Below are 21,511 nucleotides of genomic sequence, written 5' to 3' on the forward strand. Positions count from 1 at the left end.
TCTTACCTCGCTCAGTCTACAGCATTCATCCATGTATTCATCCAGACTGTCGCTTGTGGGGTACTTCTTCAGCTGATGGCCATGGATCTGAAGGTCTTGCATGCTGCCAAAGTTCTCTGGGAAGCTGTCAGCAACTGTCTTTGGCTCTTCTATGGGACCTGGGGTGGGAAGAGTGCTTTCCCTGGGAAGGTCCGTCTCTGGGGTGGACTCCTTTTCCAGAGATTGCCTTTCGCTCTGGTCAGAATGTTCATTGGGACTTTCTTCTTGAGGGATGCTGAGGTCTTCAGGGGAAGCTGCAGGACCCTGCACGGCATCTGCCTCCTGGCTGTAGTACTCAGCTTGCTGTTGGCTCTCTGGATCTTGGTGGCTGACTTTCCTGGCGTGCTCCTTATGCGTTCTCATCATCAGATGGTCAATTTCTGGGGAAGAAGAGGTGCTCAGCACACCCGAGTCACAAAATGAGTCTCTGCTGTGAAGCACAAAGCTCTTCTCTGAACCCGTCGGCGTTGAGGGAGAATTGGCCCCACTTGGCAATTCAACCCCCGAGTCCTCGGATTCGAATTTGGAGAATCTGTGAAGTCGGCACTTGGACTCAAAGGCGCTGAGGTCGGGCAGCGTGGCTACGCAGTCTGTGCCTGCCAGCCCATCGGCACAGTCAGGGTCTGCCGGGGCGGCTGCCGCCTTCGGGGTCCCCTGGCGGGCCAGTGGCGGGCTGGCACCGGGGAGCTGGGGCTCTTCCCTGCAGGCTGGGCCAGCGGAAGCCTCTGGGATCAACCCGGGGTTTTGGATTCCTTCATTGCTCAGTATCTTCATGTGTGTCAGCACGACTTTGTCCTCGGCAGGTGGGCTCTTCTTACCTGCTTAAAAGAAAAGAAGTAGAAGGTCACAAGAGGCTGCAAACCCCAGTGTCTAGCACGACCCCTGAGGGGTGGAAGTGTAAGCCCCCCGTAGTAAGGTGGTGGAGAGGGAGAGCCCTAATGTGGTTTTTTGGGGAGCTATATGAAGCTCTCTCGCAGGCTCTGCTACAACACATGTGTTGTTTCGCAGCCCCAGAGTCCTTCGGGGGGAGTCATCAATGCAGACAGAGTTCTGATTTCATAGGTAGGCAGAAAACAAAACGTTAGCCAGATAAGTTTTTGGTGATTACCTGTGCCCAGGCACAGAGAAGTATGTGTGCTTTCAGCACGACAGGCCTTAATTTAAGTCTAAAATATTTCCTCTGATTAAATGTATTCCACACCAGCAGCAAAAAGGGTGAAACAAAATCTATCTTTCTGCAGGCTTAAGTGAATTCTGGGTCGCAACAGGCAATTTGCGAGCTGTTTGGTATTCTCTGCACTGTTCTCTGCACACACACAGGTGACAAAAAGCAAATGCTGATAGGAAAAGCAAATGAGGCACTGTAGGTCTTCTTCACTCCCTGTATGGTTTTAGCTATGAAGTAATTCCTTTAAATGAGCCCTTACCTGCCTCGTAAAGAGAAAGGAGAAGGGGGCAGCTTTGTGAGCTTTTTTCACACGTGGACAAAGATGACTTGTTTTCACATCACAATTATTTCAGAGGGTGATGTGGCAGAACAGCCTCTGTATGAAAGACTGATCTACAGGAGCTGAAGATCTGCCCCCAGGTTTTCTTACTGTTTTTCTGAATCTTATATTTCACAGTGCGGGCTTCTGGTTCACGGCAATGGTATGAGAGCCAGGGTGAAAGCCCAGCATCCACCCTTTAGCAAGCTGCAAATCTCAGCTCCAAATACAACTGTTTGTGTATTTATATATATATACACACATATACATATGGGGCCGGCAACTGCTGCAGTACAAGACTTCAGTTCCTTTGGTATCTTTTCCATTAGTGCCTGACCCAGAGCACCTCAGAGGGCTACAGTACATACACTTTTCAGGATATCTTACTTCCTACTTCACTTCCTCTCATTCCCCTCTCCTACTTCCTTCCATTTTGCTTGATACCAAACCAGCAGCTGCTTCACAAACTCGCTCCCGGTAAGGTAACTATCCCTAAGGAGGCAGGGCAGGCCGGGACCCCCACCGTCCGGCGGGAGGGCAGGGGTTGCTGCATGCACAGCCCTCCTTCGCCACAGCCCAGACAGCTCCCCGTCCAGAAAGGACTTGTTTCCCCCCTTCCCTCCTCCAGCCTGCTTCCCACAGCATCCACAGGCAAGGGAGGCTTTCACCCATTAAGGGCCCGAGCTGGCTACCACACAGATCATTTTCTACTTTATTTAAACCCCTTCTATTTGATCCTGAAAATTTCTTGGGATACCACTGAATTGTGCCCTTTCCTGCTCACAGACAGCCATAGAGTTCATATTTTACCCTGGATTTCCATGAAGGGCTGTCAGCAATAAATAATCCCATCTGATGGGCTCTTTGTGGCACTTGGGCACACACAGTGCTTATAACCCCTCACAGACAACTGTGTTTATCGCATACAGAGCTGTACCCACCTCTGTGGCAGGACGCACAGGCATCGCCCCACTGGGAAGGGCCACATGTGGGATGGTCAGTACCAGACCATCAGCAATGCAACACCAGTACCTCACTGGGCTAGGGGACAGGAGAAAGCCATCGCCCAGGGGAATGCCACAGGCAAGCTCATCAGGGGCTTCTGCTCTTGGAGCAAGTGTGACAGCCTCCGAGCTGAGGACAGGGAGCGGGGAGCCTGCTTTGCAGCTCTGGGCACAGCCAAACACCACCTGTAAGAGGGAGCTTGGTGCCAGGTCTTGGGAGGAGGAGGTGGAGCTGAATCGTGACTGATTTGGAATGAAAAGGGTCTACCTGTTCAGCTGCAAACATCTCTTGCCAGTGAGAGGCAAAGTGTTGTATCTGCATGAAAAATGAAAGGCTAACGTTAAGGCTCTTCTGGTGGCGTCACCACCCCAGACGGCACAACGAAACCACCGAGCATCAGGGGGAGAGCAAATGTGTTGCTGCACCTTCTCCTTAAGAACAGATCCTACCACTGCCACTCTTACCAGGAATTGCTATATGCAATGGTGGTTCCTTCCCGAAGACTCTGATTGCCTTCCCTAATTAATCATGCCATGCTTTCCTTTGACTGGAGATCCTCTCACTGTCTCTCAATCTGCCCCTCTTTTCTTGCTTAACCGGTTTCACCCTGGCCTACACAAATATTTCTTTGTCTGAAATCAGGAAGCAGCATATTAAAATGAGGTCTTGCTACTTACAGAAGGAGATGTCAGAGACTTCAACTCCTGTCTTTTATGACTGCAAAAGCTACAATTTGTACCAGAAAGTTTGGCTGGGCTAGAAAACATGAAAAATGAGATGAAATCTCTGACCCTCCACATGAGGATCCCCTCAATGTCACCAACTCAGTGCAGAGCAAGGTCTGTGCTTTGGACAACATGGTCCTTTGCTCTTCCTATCCTGTGGTCAGCAGTGACATTGCATGGTTTCACAATTTCTTGTTTATGTGTTCCAGGCTGCAGCCCATTGATCTCAGCAGTGGCAGGTCCTGGTAACCACAGTGTCGGAACATTTCTGATTTATCCTCCCAATGCCTTGTGATGATGTGAGATGTTATCATCCCTCTACCACAAGTTCAGAATAGATGCAAAGGGCGGCAGGATTTTGCAACACACTTGGGCACCTCATCCTCATTCACTCAGTGATACTTTCCCATGGTCATCTGTGCTACAGCGGGGAGATGCCTCATGATTAAAGCAGTGACCTGAAACTCAAGTTTTTCTTGCTGCACTTCACTGACAGAACAGTCTCTTCTTCCTCCCTGTTGCCTGGGTAATGGCGTCTAAACCATGGAGCTTCCAAGCAGACTGTTTCTGCTACGCATCTTGGAAGGAACACGCAAATACACTCAGCTCTTTCAAGCACATTGCCAACACACACCAGAATGGTGCAATTAAAGCTCATCTGTGCCATTACAAAAAAAACCACAAACCCAAAAAAACCCAAAAAAACCCAACAACCCCCACCCCCACCAAACCTGACCCTCAGCTGCTATAAATTAGCTCATTAGCAGGGCCCTTGATGGAGCAGTGTCAGCTGGTTCTGGTTGAGGGTTTGGCTGCCAGTGTTTTGCAGGTTGATAGCAGAGCAATGTGGGCAGGATGGGCTTTTGCCAGGTGCTGGAGGAGCGTGCTGCAGGGCTACGGTTACAAGCCCATGTGGAGGCTTCTGAAAGGAGGCGTGAGGAGCTTCAGAGAGCTGAATGGCAGCATTAAGGTGGGTGAGATGTATTTACTTGTGCTGGAGACCAGCCACGTTTGATAATGCTGCTCCTGGGAAAACAGCCATGATTTGTTTTTGTTGGGTTTGTTTGTTTGTTTCCTTTCCCCTGGGCTGGTTTTCCACACCCCTTCTGGGGTGAAGGTAAGTAAGGTATGGAAGGATGCTGCTTTCAGGCAGCAGGGGAGGGGACGGAGCTGTGTGTGCGTGCTTAGGGACTGGTATCACTGCCTGCAGCATCATCAGCAATGTGTGCCCAGGCCAGATGTTGTCGGGGGTTAACTCATGCTCCCTGCTTAGCAGCCCCCCAAAGGGCTGCCTGGCTCTGCGATCACACTGAGCAGGGTTCCTGGGCTGTAACAGAAGGCTGTAGCTGATGGTGACTTGATTATGTGTGACCTTTGGCAAGTTGCTGGACTTCCTGTGCCTGTACAGCTGGAGATTAAGACTGCTTCCCATCCCACAGGGAGGTGGGAACAGCGACCTAGCTAATATCTGAAGGTAATTAGTAGGGAGTAAAAGGAATTTATGTTTCCCAGCTAAGTATCTAGAACTTTGCTTTGCTTTGTTTCCAGACTGCTTTCTAGGATACTTCTCTGTTGGCAGTTAGCAAAGCCTAGCAGAGAAACTTCAACCCTTCGGAGGTGAATACTCTCCTGTCAGCTCCTGTCCCCAGGCTTTCCTTTCCTTTCCTTGCAGTTTGAAGTCTGAGTGTCGTGTTCCTGTTTATAATGCCTAGCAGCTGCCAGTGCTCAACCTGGTGCGATGCTATAGAGGTTCCTGACCTGAGGAAGGAGAGCAGATATCTAAATGTGAAAATGCTTTCAAGCAGTTTCTTTATCCTAAGTCGCATGCAAGAGATGTGCTCAAACAACTCATTCCCAGGCAGAACTCCTAGGCATTCCCAGCCCTGCCAAGGCCCAACTCCTGCAAAAACTCCCACTTTTCTAGTAAAGGAGCTAACATCTATATTTAAATTACCATGCTCCAAAGCATTGAAATCCAGGTCCTTTTTTTACTTTTTTGTATCTACGCCTGTGGCTCAAAGGCATGTATCACTGGCAATTCCTTCAGTGTAAGCCCTGTTAAGCCCTCCTACATCCCCGAGAGGGGTCCTTGGTCTCTGATGCACTGACTCGAGTATCTTCATGGTCTTCTGATGCATCTGGCTAACAGAAGGGCTCGTGGTGGGAAGGGGCTGGGCTGGCAGTGGGATGAGTGCTGCCAGTAGCAGTACAGAGCTATACCGTCCAGCACAGCCCCATGCCGCTCTCCTCCCTTCTGGTCTGCACCCACCCACCTTCTCAAAATGTTCATCCTCATCTCTGTTAAACACGTGCGCAATGGCTGGCCCAACAGGAGCTAAAGCTTTGCTTGTCTCCATCTGCTGCTGTGTTACAAAGGATAGCACTGTATAGAATAAATGTATAGGATAAACAAAAGATAAAATTTCCAACTGTAGTGTGCCATGGGAACAGAGCACCAGAAATAAAGGGCAACACCAATGCCTTGGGTTGCTGCAGGGATTTCGCACAGCTGCCCTGCAAAGGAAGACCAGAGCCAAACCCCATCATTCCGACCAGCTGCTTAGCCCTGAGCACAGGAGCACGATGCATGTGCAGAGCCCCAGGAAAGGTTTGTCAGTATCCTGCGGAGGACCAGCACAGCCTGCCTGGTGACTCCTCTCTAGCTCCGGCTGTGCCGAGCGTTAAATCCTGTGCAACGCAGGACAGGTCCTATGGTGCGGCTGTGGCCTCCTAGTAGCAGACAGAGATGCTCGTCAGCTTTTGAAGAATCATTAGGGAGCAGAGACTGGGGAGCTGAAGTCAAACTCATGACCTAGAAATGAAAGGCTCTCCCACTCCCATTCAGTCCTTGCATTCCCTCATTTTCCTTCCTTCCTTTACAAAAAAAAGCCTCCCTTTAGTCCTGCTGCTCCAACATGTTCTCTACCACTGCTGGCAGTACAGCCCAGGTATTATTTCCCTTTCCCTGCGAAGAGGGGACTTTATTTTTTTTCCCTCACCAGCGATGAGGTCTCAATTTCCCAGCATTTGAGAGAAAAGGGGTCACTTCCTTTCTGAAACAATAGGCATTTTTTGCTGCTGACTCTTCCCCCACATGTGGGGAGGGCTGGGGCTGTGCTGGCACCCCCTGCTCGGCACCAGCCACCCCCATGCTGGAGCCACACTACCTTCCTAGCGGGGCAGTGGCTGTCCCCTGCAGAGCCCTGCGGCACACGGAGCCCAGCGCTCAAGGGAAGGACTGGATTACTCTTACGCTGCCAAAAAACTCCAACCAGAACAACCCAACAAACAAGCAAACCCCATCAAGCACTACCAACTGACCATATGGCAAGGAAATCTGTCTCCATGGAGCTTTGCCATGGGGTGAGGATCTTCCCACTGTTAAAGACCTGGTCCCAGTCCTGACGATGGCAGGGGTGCTGCTTGGTACCAAGTTTCTGCAGATAACCTGCCCTCCCAAGGCTGTTCCAGCAAAGCTACTCTGTGAGCACGGCCCAGCCTGAGCAAGGGCTTCTCCGGAGCTGTTAGGACAATCACAAGCCTGAGCATTTCTAAGGGGAGCTTACAGAAAGGTCTTGCACCAGTTACAACCTCTGTCTACAAAAGCAGAAACTTGTGCAGGCTTGAAAAATCACTGCTATAGAAATGTGTGTGTTTGGGGGGGGGGGGTTGGTGTGTGGTTTTGTTGGGGTTTTTTTGTTTGGTTTTTTTTTTTTTTACTGGAATTGTGACTGACCAAGTCATGTTTGCAGAGGAACACGCTCCCATGTGGTAACTGAATATTTGCTTGATAGACCCAATCCTCAATATTTCAATTCGCCCACTGAAATGCATGTGGATTTCATGGGAGTATATATACAGTTTGATTTGCTTGAAATGTTGAATGCAAAGGAACAATTATGACACAGCTGAGATCTCTGACAGCCCTCGAACAAAAAGCACAAAGTTCTTGGGTGGTTTTCCTCCAAGGTGCTCTCCCAAACTTTTAGTTATAAGTGTATGAAGTTCCTCCAGATGATAGTTTGGTAATATATAATGTGGCCAGAAATGTTATAGATCCCCCATAGCCGCAGCTAGCAATGATAAATCCATATAAAACAGATGCTGAGAGAAAGATAATAGGGTTCAAGGACTGACTGAAGAGGCATTCTTTGTCTTAATACCTACATTTTAGAAGAGGAGGAGATACTTATAGCTCTCTTCGGGCATTTGAGGCAGAATGAGAGGGAGCTTCTTTACTGGTGGCAACAGTTGGGTGAACTAAAGAGGAAATGGGTTTCCAAGTACAGAGGTCACTTGACACTTCTACAACTTGCTTCTAGTCATTCCAAGTGACCCACAAAGTTTTGGAAACAGAGCGATGGGTCTGACAGATGAGTGACCTCTGGCAGGTGGTCCCTGGGCACAGCAGGTCCCCGCAGACCACCTGTTTTACCGGTGGTGCTCGCGCAGGCTGGCAGCCACCAGTTTTTCGACCTAACACCTGACCATGTGTATAGTGCCAGATAAACTTTTTTTGCTGCATTTAGCCTGCAACTTACTACTTTAGATGTATAGCCCAGTGGGAAAACGAGGCCAAGGATAAGTATGGTGCACAAGGCTCTGTGCCAGAGTCCTCCCTGCTCTGCAGCGTACCCACTCCTGGGGTGGGGGGTTCAGCTCCCACAGGCATCCCTGGTGCTTGTTTGTGAGACTTTGCCAGGGTGATGACAGCTCTCCCTAAAGACCTGCAAATCCTTCTTGGAAATTTCCATGTGCTCATTCAGAAGAAAGGTTCAAAACCTTAAAGTAAATGGTGCTTTCACAAGCAGCCCTGTATAACAGCAAAAGATTATTTGGCACACAGCTCACTAACGTGGCTGAGCCGAAAATGAAAACAGATATACCACACCTTGGCCAAAACTGTCTAGTTCAGGAGATCCTTCCTTGCACATCTGACTTGCAGGCTGCCTTGTATCCTTAAGGAGTATTCAGCCAGAAACCAGGAGACAGGAGGCCCTTTGCAAGGATGGAACTTGCCCCCCAGGGATGACAGGTATGTAGTCATTCAGGTTTTATTGCCTATAATAAGCTTGGATAAACAACTGTTCAGTAGTCCCACAGACCAAAGCCATTAAGACCCCAGTGCTTCAACTGAAGGCAGAGGAACTCCGAAAGGTCACTGTTAACCCATCCTCCATGTGCAGTCACTGCTGTCCCTAGGCCAAACCCCAGCGCTGCTCCTGCTCTGAGGACGGAGCAGTGGGTGGGTGTAACCATACTCTTTGGTATGTCTGAAGTCTTTTATGGTCACAATGAGAGCGGTGACAATTTTTGGGTTAGTTGCTCTTACTGCAGCCACATGGGGACTGTGGTGAGATGATGATGAGGAGGAGGTGGCGATGCAAGGCTCTGTAGCTGTAGTAAGCTGAACTTGCTGATACAAGAGGTCCTGCCACCCTGATACTTCTGTTCTAACAGCCCCCGCAAGGAGGGGAGAAGATCCAGCCTACACCCCTGTTACTTAGCTGCCATTCTAAAGAAAGAACAAAAAAAGTTTTGTTCTGTTTACATTCTGAGGCTGCATTTGGAGACGCAGCTCTGAAGTCCCTGCCACAAAGCTTGCAAGAAGCAGCATACTCTTGGCTTTTTGAGTAGAAATGGGGTCCAAACCAGGATGCAAATAATATTTGGTGCCTCTTTGTAGCTGAGGTAATGAGGGAGCGCTGTCCCTGTTTCGTATTTGGAGAAGTTCTAGCGGAATCTCTGTTTGATCAGTGCTCCACGTGATAAGTCTGTTCCCCCCCCCCCCCCAAAGCTTCCACCTGCCCCTGACAGTACTTCTGTGTCTGGGTGATGAGGGATGCTTCCCAGTGGAAGAGCAAGCTTCCTTTCCCCTCCTAACCCTGCCGTCAGACCTGCACTATGTAGCCTGGGGGACACAAGTTCACGCTCAAATTACATCCAGAGCAAAAAGAAAAAGAGCAATTTCCACTGCCCTGTAAAAGGGCATCTCTTCGCGCCTAGTGCTGATGCTGGAGTGCTCTCGCAGCAGCGCTGCCCCAGAGCCCTTCGCGTCCCTGGGCAAAACCCGCAGCCCCCAGCCGAGCCCGGGCAGGGCAACGCGCTGCGCCAGCTCGGGCACCTCGGGGGGCTCCAGCTCCCCCCAGCCCCCAGCAGGCCCCCCAGCGCAGGGGAGCAGGGCAGTCGTGTGTGTGTGTCGTGTGTCCGCCCCCCCCCCAGCGGTGGGTGCCCGTGGCGGCTCGGGCTGCGGCAGCGCAGCGCTGCAGGGAGGCGGGAGCTCCGGGTGGGCTGCCGGGACCCCAGTAGCCACCGCCGTGCCCCGCAAGCCGGCGCCGGCAGCGATGCTAACGGCGAGGGGAAACCGCCGCCTCCAGCGCGGCTGAAGGGGGAACGGGTGCGCTAGGGGCTCCGCTTCCCCGGGGCCGAGATCCCCGGGCCCGCCGCGCTGCCTGGGGATAAACCATCCCGGACCCGCTGCGCCGCTCGCTCTGCGCAGCGCCGGGGAGTGCGGGGCGCGGCCCGCCCGGGGGCACCCAGCGTGGTCCCAGACCCGGGACAGCAGCTGCTGGGGGGCGGCGGACCCGCCTGGAACGCGGGGCTGTGCGGTGCGAGGCGGGCGGTGCGGGGGTGGCAGCCTCCGCGCGCCCGGACCCCCCGCGCTCCCGTACCTCCTGCCCCCCTCCTCCCCTCGCAAGCCGTTTCCACGCCGAAAAAAGCCAAATAACCCCCGTCTGAAGCGGCGAGCAGCACCCTCCCCTCCGCGCTTACCTGCGTGCGGGCAGAGGCAGCCGGCGAGCAGCGAGCGCAGCATGGGGGCGGGCGGCCGCGCAGCGCTGCGCGGCCCTAAGTACCGCCTGCGCGGCCGGGGGGGCGCGGGGGGGGTGCGGCGGACTCACCTCTCCGGCCGGCCGCGGCCAGCCTGAAGCTGCGGTGCCAGGCGAACATCCCGGCGGCGGCCGCCCTCAGGGGCGGGCAGGGGCGCGGGCTGCCATCGCGGCCCCCCCGCGGCGCGGCCGGGCTGCCGGGGCGGCAGGCCCCCCTCGGGGCGGCGGGCAGGGGCCCGGCCAGCGCGCCCTTACGAAGGGAGCCGTGCGGCGGAATGCATCTCCTACGGCTGATAAGCCGGGGAGGCTGGAGGGGCCCGGATTACCTTTGCAACCCCCGGAGGAGCGGGGGGAGAAGGGAAAAGGGACGGGGGAGAAGAAAAAGAAAAATATTTCAGCGCTTGCATAATGTCAATAAACAACCCCCCTCTCAAGTGGCAGGAAAGGAAAGGCTGGAATGTTTTGGGTGGGGAGGAGGGAGTAGAGTGGGCTTGGTGGATTTTTTTTCGGTTTTTTCTTTTTTTGTTGGTTTTTTCCTCTCTCTTTTTCTTCCTTTTCTTTTTTCTTCCTTTTCTTTTTTCTTCCTTTTCTTTTTTCTTCCTTTTCTTTTTTCTTCCTTTTCTTTTTTCTTCCTTTTCTTTTTTCTTCCTTCCTCCTCTCTTATTTTTTCCTTTCCTCCCCTTGTCTTTTTTCCCTTTTCTTTTCTTCCCTTTCCCCCTCCTCTTTTTCTTCCCCTTCCTCTCTTTCTTCCCCCTCTTCTTTTTTTTTCTCGCTCTTCTTTTTTCCCTTTTCTTTTTTTTTTCCTCTTTATCTATTTAAATTGCATATGTTTGCAACACAAAACTCTTGCCTTGTTGGTAGCTGGGGCTGCAGGCTATGAACAAGAGCACTGGTTCTCTTGATCCAAGTGTATTGATTCAAGCACTGGAATGGGTGCTCTGGCATGCCCTGGGCACAGCTCACGAGCGCTGCCTTGGGAAGCATGGGACATTCCTGCTAGGCAAGGTGTACACCATGCCAGCTCCTCCTAGGCTAGGGGTACACCATGCCAGCTCCCTACAGCCAACAGCCCCATAACCTGCATGGGATCTCTGCTTGCTCAGAGCGCACCAGCCCCTGCATTACTCTCCCATCCAGACTTCTGCTGACTTAAGCACTGTCGGGAGAAAATGTGCTGCTCCACCAGTTAAACCGGCCTAATTCTGTGGACTTCAGACATCCGCAGGATCAGGAGATCACAGAGAGCCAGCGGCTGCTCCAGCCCTGCCACAAATGCCGTGAGAAAGCCACGCGGGAGGGGACCTGCCAGGGGAGGTCCGCTCCAGCTGCTCCCCTAGGTGTTGGTCCTCCTGTGCCCTTGCCACACGCCACCAGCCAGGCATCAACCAAAGTGAACTAATTGCCTTTTTGCTGTGGCTGGAGTTTGCTGATTGGCACCAGCCACTATTTAAAGGCAGGGTGTTGGACTGGCCTGCTTTATCACCACATGGCTCTTATTTTATTGCTCCCAAACTCATGTCACCCGACAGGAGGAAGGAGGCAGCCTTCCTCCCTAGGCTGGGGGGCTCCTTATGCTGCTCCCTCCTGCCTCCCACTGCAGTGGGATGGGGAGTTTGTGGGCTGCACCCGATTCCCTTGCAGCACCCTGGGCACTCATCGCACAACCAGCGCCTGCTTCTGTTTTTCTGGGAAAGCCAGAGAAGGCTGTGTCCGGGGGTGTGAGAAGGAAACCATAAATTCCCTGGGTGAAGGAGGTCCCTCTTTCTTGCACTGTGAGGGTCCGTGCTGGGGGATGTGCACCACCACCATTATGGCTGCGTGCTTGGTGCACGCTGCCCGCCGTGCCCTACCGGTGCTGCCAGCCCAGGCTCAGCGCCTCAGCTCCCAGCTACAGTGGGCAGACTTAAAATGATTAGAGCAGCGGAAGGATAACGTACAGGTTCCTTAGCATAAATTTGTGGTAGCACTGTTAGCAGCCAGAGGAATTCCGGGGACAAAGTATTACCCTCTCAGCCCCAGCTCTGCTGCCTGCACACCATTGCACAGGCCTGCCTTTCTGCCATTAAGCTCCATTGCTTTGTATGCTGCTGAATGCACTCCTATAGTACCCAGAGGCTTAATTTTTTGTTGTTTTGGTTTTTTTTTTTAAAATAACTGTTTTGGAGAAGGAAGAAAAACTGCTGTGCTGATGTCTGTATATAGCTATAACTCAAAGTGCTCTGAAACGCATCTAATTTGTAACGAGCAAAAGCTAGGTTCCTAAGGAGAGTCTCAATCTGGCCGTTTCTAAGCCCAGTTTACCCCTTGTGTTCAACAAACGCTTGGGGCCAACAGAAATGACTGTGTTACCAAAATATAATAAATAAAAGAACCCAGTGACAGTAAGCTTTTTGAACAAGAATGAAACATCCCCTGGAATGCGCACAAGCCAAGCGCTCCGGCCCTGGGCCAGGGCAAACATGGGATGGAAATGGCTGGCAATGAGTGCAAGATGTGAATGCTCTTGGTATTCTCATGAGAGGGTGTGTTTGTGTGTATGAAACTGATAATTAATACTGGAAATGCTCTGCGTTGACACAATATGTGACAGTGTTCAGAGTCTAGAGGGCCCCACAAAGCTGTCGTTAGGTGTTGTACGTGTTCAGTTTTGTCTCACACTTGAAAAGCTTTAGTAGCATAACTGTGTTTTGGGTTTGGGGTTTTTTCAGCTCAGGTTTATTAGCTATATTCTACACATGAATAGCTTAGCACTGGATCAGGAAAAGAACCAGAGCGTGCCTGGGACTTTTCTTCCAGTGTAAACGCACCTACCGGAAGGGAGATTTTGCCATTTTGTGGTTGTATTATTAACAGCAGTGAAACCCTCCAAAGGGAGGACACCACCGATTCCAGCCCCCCCCCCCCAACAACAGCCCACAAGCAAGAAGCAATACTGGTACCTGGTTTTGGTGTCCAAACTTGAAGATAGTGCAGAAAAGGGGAACATTATTAATGTGCTTTTGTCTAAACCTTGTGAACACCCTTGACATGGGAGAGGTTGTATGCCCTCTGAACAGAAACGCATTGAGCTCAGTTGCTGCTGTAGCCCAGCAAAAAAGGAAGGATGCTTCTGTCATGCAGCTTCGTCTCTTGTCTGGCAGCAAGAGTAGTGCCAGGTCTCACCATTTAATTGGGAGTTTTGAGACAGGCTGCCTCCTTTTTCCTTAAAGTCCAGCCTGTTAGGGGAGTGTGGGCTGCCAGCTCTGAGCCATATGTAGCTGTGCTGGGGGCAGAGCCCAGGGAAGGGGGAAACCAGTCAGGCAGGGGAAGGGACCTGCCTCAGCTGTGGGAACAGCCTGTTCTGAGGACTGGGGCCACGTTACCTGGTGCCCTGTGAGGATGCTGTGGGGTTTGGCACATCCTCCATCTGCTCTTTCCTTGCTGCCACCGGTCCTCATGCTGGGGCTCCTTCCCATTCACCTTTGTGCTGAGAATGTGGGACGGGTTCTCCGAATTGCAACTGGGCAGGAAACTCCCTCTCGAGCTACAGAGGATGTAACGGGAAGAGGAAAAACCTCTTAGTCAGCATTGACTTAATTTCTGATGGATGCATCCATTTCCTCAGCCATAAGAAAACTCTCCACCCAAAGAAGTCCCCGAGTGTGGAAGGCTGTTGTGTCTCTGGGTCCCCTGGGCATACAGCTGCATCCTATCTTTCTCATCACCTTTGTGAGCCTTAGGGCTGGTGGGAAGCGACTTTAGAGCAGGGGGCACTTCCCTACCACAGAGAAGCCAGGCACAGGCTCGCAGGGAGCCGCTCAGCCTTTGCACCAAGGGGGGGGGGGGGGGGGGCTGAGGGCATGTGACAAGGTCTGTTTATAGGGCAATTTCCATGTTAGGTGCCTGGAAAGCAAGAGGGGTGCTTTTAGTGGTGACTTCTAGTGCTATGCGGGCCATCATGCCATTCCTCCATGCCCCAGTTACTACTGTGCCCTACAGGGGCTGAAATCACCCCTAAATCTTCCATAAAAGCGATTGCTACAGCACCCATTGAGATGCTCTGCAGCTGCAGAGGAGGATGCCTGTCAGACATGAGCCTTGCTTCAAAAAACTCCCCAAAAGCCAAACGGCTCAGCAGAGGACAAAGCCCCAGGCATGTACAGCCTGCGTGGCTGAGCTTTCCTGGCTGGGGCAGGTGTTCCTCTGCTCTTTTGCTTTAGGCAAGTCCCCTGTGTAAATAACTTCACCTCCTTCTGCTGCAGCTTGTCTGGCAGAACAGGATTTTTGCAAGTAGTTTCAGGACCCGTCGCCTATAAGTCATGCAGCCCCCAAATCACGGGATTTCTCATGCATGTAAAAGGCCCCTCCACCTGGCGTGAAGTATTTGTGGTGACGGAAAACACATCCCAGTATCGTTGCGGTTTTGACACCGAAGCGTGCGGTGAAATTGCTGTCAACCTTTCATCATATGTTTATATTAGACCTCATTTTCCATCGCGTTCCCTGACCCCTTAGTCAAAGGCTGGATCTGGAGGGCTCACTCGCCTGCCTCCTGCTTTCGTTTGTACACCTGCAGCATGGCACAAAAGGGGCCGTGCAGCACAGTCACCTGCTCAGCTCAAATGTGTTTTCTTCCATTGTGGTATGAGCAGGGCTTTGGGGCATAGCTGGCAGAGGGACGTTGGATCTGTGTGACAGCCTGGGAAAAAGGGGGTATGTAACGGCATGCTACGGGGGGGCTCCCCATCAGCAGAGAAAGGCCAGGGAGGGGATGATCTGGGCCGCAGCCACCAGGGTCGGCTCAGACCTGTCCCTGGTGGGTGACTCTAAGGGGTTGCTCTTTGTCTTAGGTTGGAGCTGCCTTTGCCCAAGCGGGCGTGCCAGCGGTGCTGTACTGATCTTACTGAAGCAAGAGCTGGCAGCAGCTCCTGGGGAGCTGGGCAGCACGCCTGCACACCGCTGGGTCGAGGAGAGGGAGGAATTAAAAAAAAATGGAAAGAGAGAGACCTTCAAAGAGGAATTGCATGGTAAATGGAGGTTTCTGGAAGACTCCAGTTTCCTGTGAAACAGTTCTCCTGCTAACTTGACAGTGGCACTCACGTGTACAGCTTGTCCAGGTGAAGGTTTGGAGTCACAAGAGGGGAAGTTTTTTCCTGCAATGCCCTTACAGTGCAAAAAATAGCTTGCTGCGGTAGCAAGCAGCTCTCGAGTCTTAGCAGTAACGTCTTAACCCCTGCGAATCTTGTGTTTTGCTCCAGATGCTTGTCTTAGTCTACAGACACTGCAGATTTTGCTCTTTCCTCAGGGAATCTGATAAATGTGCTAAATACTCAAAACGAGCAAAGCCGGCCTGTGCAAGCAAAGCCCCCTGCATCTTCTCCACCCCTTGCATGGGCACCGCTGCCCCGAGCAATGCCCCAACCACAGAGTAGGGGAGAAAGCTGCTGCCCAGCTCAGCACCTACTGCCCCAAATCTGCTTGCTGGTGTCCAGCAGCCTTTCCAGAGCAGAGAAGGCTCAAATGCCAGGTGCATTTTGGATCCCGGAGCAGGTATGTGGTCCCCACTCCTCCCTGCTGGTGAGCCAGGTGGGAAGATGCTGCCCAGCGCTGTGCCCCAGGCAGCCAGGGCTGGTGGCTTGCCAGGCACATCACCTGTGGGCTGAAGGGACCTTTGACTTCAAAAGCTGCTGCAACACATGCTTAAACTCAGGTTGCTGCCTCTGTAACTCTCCACAGCCAGCACAGACCCCCTCGCTTTCCTGTGGATTACCTGCCCTGGGGGTTCACACCTTTTCCAGCCAAGGGGACCTCGTCAGCTCCTTCCAAAGGCAGGATGAGCCATGCTGGCTGCTTTCTGGGTTATGCCACAACGCAGACTCTCTGTTTTCCTCCTGTGATGCTGCAGGCTGGCTGGTGGCATGCGGGCACAGAGGGGTCCCCATCCGCTTTTCCTCCTGCAGCATACCAGCACCCCTCTCTGCCAGCGGTTCTCAGTTGGGTGTCTGAGTCAGTGGGTGCTGGGGCTCAGCCAGGAGAGAAGGGTGCCTGGCTTGGGATGGGATGGGATGGGACGGGACAGGATGGGATGGGATAGGATGGGAGCCATACACCAGTGGGGCAGCTGGGTGCAAGTGGAGGAGCAGAGGGGAGTGATGGCGGGGAGCTGGTGAGGGCCAGGAAAAGCAGCAGAGGTGCTCATGGAGCAGCAGCAACCCCTCGGGAAGGAAGGAAGCAAGGGTGGAGGCTGAGCTGGGTCAGGGAGAGAGGCACCTTGTTTTTCTGCTGGGACCTTGGTGTCCTGGGGTGCCAGAGGGTTGCTTCAGTGGCCCCAACAAAAGGCAAGTCACGGCCAGGGGCACCATGTGTCTGGGCTGTGCCGGAGGCCGTTGGGCAGAGCCCACTTGTGCAGCGCTGCCTTTATTTCTGTGATTCTTTAATTTACCTTTGTGATGGAGGGCAACAGCCTTTGGCTCAGTCTCTCTGTGGGACAGCCCTGGTAGGTGCCGTGGGGTTACTGTGAGGAGCACTGGGGCACTCTCCCATCCCAGGTCTCCTACTGGCATCCCCCTGCTCCATGCCAAGCCATGGGCAAGCAGCATGCAGCAGAGCCCTGCTGTCGCAGGAGCCACCTTGGTGCCAGCCTTGTCTTGCTCTCACTGCCTTGCAGGTAACACCAGGACAGACCGATGGGGAGGTTTAGGGCGTTGCAGCCCCAGGAGCAGAAGAGGTGTGAAGGTGTTTGCTTGAGGAGCTGTGCCTGCTGCCTGGCTTCTGGGGGCTGTGAGCCTGTGCCTGGCAGCGAGCCCAGGCTCTGACATCCCTCCAGCTCACAGCATCCCCCAGAGCTGGGCCAAGCTTTGTCCATGCATGGGCCACTGCTGGGGAGCCAGAGTATCCAGAGCATCCCTCAGACTGTTTCTTTGCTTTCTACCCCTGGAGAATCCCAGTGGCTGTGACAATGCTGCTTAAACCTTGCCATTAACAGGGCTGAGGCTTTGGCAATCTCTGCCCCGTTTACCTTGTTGCAAACGCTGCATCGTTGCAAGTGCTGCAATTGCTTTAGTTTGGAAATGTTCACTCTCAGCTTAGAGCAATCTGTTTCAGTGGAGTGCAAGAAAAGAGTTAGGTGTGACTTGCTAAATACATCACCAGAGTTTAAAGCAGTACAAATAGGAATTAATGAGATCCTGGGCAATTTGCATTGCTTTCCCCTGAATATATGTGAACTCATCAGTAGAACTAAGTATATTTCTTGTGTAGCAATTTAATTAGAACTGATTAAAGTAAACACTTTCTGAAAGTTTAAATATGATAGCGGCATTGCATTATAAATGTCATTTTGATTAAATAATGGCTTCTTTGCTTGAACAGGATAGCTATCCACCTGAAACACAAAGGTGAAACTTTAGTTAATAATAAAACTCCCACCAGCTTCAATAGAGCTATATTTCACCTTAATTGTACTCGTAATTTTGCTTTCACAGTTTGATTACAGAAATTACTGTTTCCCACTTGGAGGGGGGGATACATTGTTGTACACCTCCTCCAAAAGGAAACTGGGAACCAGGGACTGTTGACATGCAGTACGTGAGCCTGGGCTCAGGTATGAGGTGATTTGCCCAGTCCAGTGAAACGATGGAGCTGCTTTGTCCCTGGATGCGACAGGAGCACCGAGAGTGGAGAGTGGCCACGTGGGCTCTCCCTAAAGAAGACATCGTAAAATTAGCCTGGAGCAGTGGCTGCCGTTCCTGTGGATCTGGCTGCTCTGGTATTCGGGGAAGCAGCAGGAAAGCAGGCTGACTGTGAGTGTGTTTAAATGCATTGCATGAGACCTAACCTCCACTGGAAAAGTATACAGGGGCTTACCAGGCTGAAAAATGTTGAAATCGACTGTCCTTGATAAGCAGGCAGAGTTCAGTAGCCAAGGACCTGGCTGGATAACCCCAGGACATACTTTACAAATAGCATCTGTTTCTGCAAACCTGCTATTTAAAAACCCTCTTGCTGAAGCCAAACCAATGCTCTTTCATTTGTGTACAACTCTGATATGCAGTTCTTGGGTGTGTATTTCCTCTGGACATCCCGGAGGATATCTGTTTGTGAACCGAGGCGGGTGACGTGGCCGGGACCTGCATGGCTGTGTGCAGCAGCAGGTGTGAGCTGCAGCGGCCCCAGCTCGGGCGCCTGGTGCAGGAAAGGGCGCAGGAGCTCAGACCTGAGCCCAGCGTTGAGGGGTGCTGCCTCCTCAGCACGCTGGTTCTGTGCTCTGGGCTTTTCATCTCTCTGCCTGATCAAAGGAGGTACAACCATTCTCCTTTGTAAAGCTGCCTGGGCATTAAAGCTGTGTGTCTGTATTAAACCCTGTGTTTCTACAAGCAATAAGTGATTCTGGCCATCCAGAGTAACAAAAGCAAGCTCATCAGAGGGACACTTTCCCCGCCCCAAACTAATCCCAAAGCAGGGCTCTTCTGGGTCTAGATGGGAAATGCCAGTGATATATACGTATCCCCTCTGTTCAAGTCTGATCTAAGCCCACCGAAGAAAATCAAACACTACCAAGGACTTTGAGGGGTTGGGACCAGGAGCTTTGTGACTTTCACCTTAGCAGTGCTAGTTGTGCTTTTGTCTATAAAACTCTGCTTCTCTTTGCACGCTTGTTTAGCGTGGGATGAACAGAGGCGGTCGGCTGTGTTACTGCAGACTTCCCTGTGCTTACTAATTTAAGACTGCCATTCGCACTGAAGTTTTCAGGTTGGCTTATCTCTAATTCGTAGTCTATATGCAGCGCTTTGGAGATATTTCCGTATCCTGAAATAACAGAGGCTTGTGATGCATCGCTTCATGACTGCGGTGCTCCGTGACTCACAGGATGGAGGACAGATGTCACCAGGCTGTTGTACACCAAGACAGTCACTGCACAACAACCTGACATTGACAGCCCCTATGACTGAACTGACACACACGTTTCCACGACAGGTAAAAACCACGGGCTTATGTATTTGCAGTGGGTTTGTGCAAGGAGAGCTTTCCTTGGTGCCTTCCACAGAGTTTCTGGCAGTGTTCTTAACAACAACAAAAAAAAGAGAGTAAGAGTGAATATTGACCTCCAGGTGACCCAGCTTTGAATCTCAGTGATTTACTGTCCCACAGCACAATTTGCTTGCTCCTGAGTCAGTTTTAATGTGCAAGAACAGGCAAAGACACAATAAAATATTGTCCCAAGTTTGCAAACTGAATCAGGCAGGTTCCAGTCTGTCAAAATGGGCAGGCAGTGGAGGCCAGACTGGCTCTTGTGCCCCAAACCGTGCCGGTGGGGCGGCAGGGGGCTGCAGGCAGGCTGCAGGTGAGCCTGGCTGCCAGGGAGCCACTGCCTACTGCCCAGTTTCCCAGCAAACGCTCCACATCTGAACCGTTCCAGGGATATTTAAAGTCATGTTTACAAAGCACGCCATTACAGAGAGTCCGCCGGGAAGAGCTGGCTGCTCATTTCAGTGTCCAAAAATACAGGCTAAGCTGTTGTGAGGACCTAGCTCTGTTTGTGGCTGCTGAACTGTTTTAAAAGCCAAACCCTTTTTTCATATAAACACCAAACTGCCTGATGTCAAGTCAGGTTTGTGAGATAAGATAAGGGTGCTTCAGTGAGGAATAAATGGAAGAGAGTTTATGGAAACTCAGTTATGACAAGTAGATAGCATCAGGAAGGGAGGGGGGTTAGGGGGTGCTGTGCATGGCAGAGGTGGAGAGAGAGTATATATATATTTTTTATATTTTTTTTTCAGAGCTGTGGGAGAAGATGATGAGTGGGAGCCAGGGGTTCCCCACCCCACCATTGCAGCAGCCGGGAGCCCAGCGCCCAGGTCTGAGCAAGAGGACCTGGAAGCCGGTGGCGTGCAGCAGCGGCTCCGCGTCTCAGAAGCAAGCTCAGAGGTCGATGGGAGGAATGGAGGGAATGTGATAAGGCCAGGGGAGGATTTGGTGAGTGAAGGGGAAGGGACAAGCAGGGAAAAGAAGGGGATGGGGGGGGGGGGGCGGGGGTGGACGATGGCAGGAGTACTCCTTTCCACTGTCTCCCAATTTCCCCATACTGGAGGCAGGTTTGGGTCCCTCAGCTGAAACACCAGGGGACTGCAGTACGGAGGGAGTCCCTGTTCCCTCCCTGGATGAAGCAGATGCCCTGAGCAGTGTCCCTTCAGCCATCCCTGGCAGCAGGTACAGGGGACAGCATGCTGCCAGCAGCCGCTCATCCTGGCCACCAGCAACCTCATAAAGAGTGAACCTTTGTTGTCATTGTCCTGGTGTTTGGAGAAGACTTGGTCCAAGCAAAGGTGAAAGCCGGTGGGAATCCCTAAGTTGCTGTGGACGATCCTGTAAAGACAGTACAGGTCTGTAGGATCATAGAATCATTTAGTTGGAATAGATCATCAAGTCCAACTGATTTGATGGATCGTACCTCAGAGTTTGGTTGTTGGTTTTTTTTTAATGGAGAGTTCTTGCTTTTTGTGTAATTCCACAACACAGAAAAAAGCTCAGGGGATGGCAAACGGTTGCGCTGCCAGCCCCCTGGAAGCTGCAGTCGCACTGCCTCTCCCCTCAGACCTGGTGTAACGTTTCTGGCTCCAGCACCAACCCAAGCGTCTGCACATTCTTATCAGCAAGCCTTGCAGGTAGCGTTACGTGTTTGTCCACTTGAAGTAGAAATACCCCTTAACTCTGAACCTCCCTGGCCTCTCTTTTCATATGCTAGTCTCTCATGGTGGCTAAGAGGTTTATATATTTGTATTTAACTTTTCTGGCTATATAAATTTGTGCCTGCAATGGCTCACAACCATTAGAATTCAGAAAAAAAGACAATTAGAGAAAATCCATCGTGATGCAAACGTACAAGTGAGTCCATAGCCCACTTGCTAGCTCCACACATGCGAGCTAGTGACCTGGCAGTTTTGAGGCACGGACGTAACCCAAGCCTGGTATCTGAACACCTGGCCCTTTACGGAGATTTAATGCAGATTTGGATTGGGCAGCTCACAAACACTTTGAGAAAGCGCTAGCAGAAACAGAGGCAATCTTTAAAGCCGTGGGTGGGGGAAGACAGGGGGATACAAGGCAGGCAAAGCTAGGCAGGCTAGACAGCTCTAGTTAGCATCCAACTGCGATTTTTATTTATATTTTTTAGGGGATTCTTTGGCATAGACTCTAAACTTTTTGGATCATTGATCAGTTTTAACTCTGAGTTTCTTGCCAGCCATCAGATGTTTAGCAGAAAGCATTGGCAGGATGGTGCTCTGCAGATTTCCTGGCCTCCCAGAGCAGTGCAGACATCTCTGCTGGCACAGAAATACTATGTGGAAAAAACTGTGGTCAGGAAAAGATTTCACAATATCAGCAGTACCCAAAGGGAGGACGAGGTGGAGCTTTCAATGAGTAATGTGAGGTTTGGTACCAGCAGGTC

General features: G+C 51.8%; 1 protein-coding gene across 5 annotated transcripts in view; it reads right to left on the reverse strand.

Moving 5' to 3' along the window:
- LOC130155186 (uncharacterized) overlaps positions 1-10,449 on the reverse strand; it is a 30,978-nt gene extending 20,529 nt beyond the window's left edge. The window contains exons 1-2 of one of the 5 annotated variants that reach the window (XM_056352204.1): positions 10,156-10,449; positions 7-860 (exon numbers count right to left, since the gene is read on the reverse strand). In XM_056352204.1, the coding sequence (XP_056208179.1) occupies positions 7-860; positions 10,156-10,204 (903 nt within the window). In that variant the 5' untranslated portion in view covers positions 10,205-10,449. Of the gene's footprint in view, positions 1-6; positions 861-2,798; positions 2,846-10,027 lie in introns of those variants that run through there. The other 4 variants (XM_056352205.1, XM_056352207.1, XM_056352206.1 and 1 more) reach the window with 4 other exon arrangements.
- Between the last annotated feature and the right edge of the window lie 11,062 nt (positions 10,450-21,511).

The sequence above is a fragment of the Falco biarmicus genome, chromosome 9 (genome assembly GCF_023638135.1).
Source record: "Falco biarmicus isolate bFalBia1 chromosome 9, bFalBia1.pri, whole genome shotgun sequence".
NCBI lineage: Eukaryota > Metazoa > Chordata > Aves > Falconiformes > Falconidae > Falco > Falco biarmicus.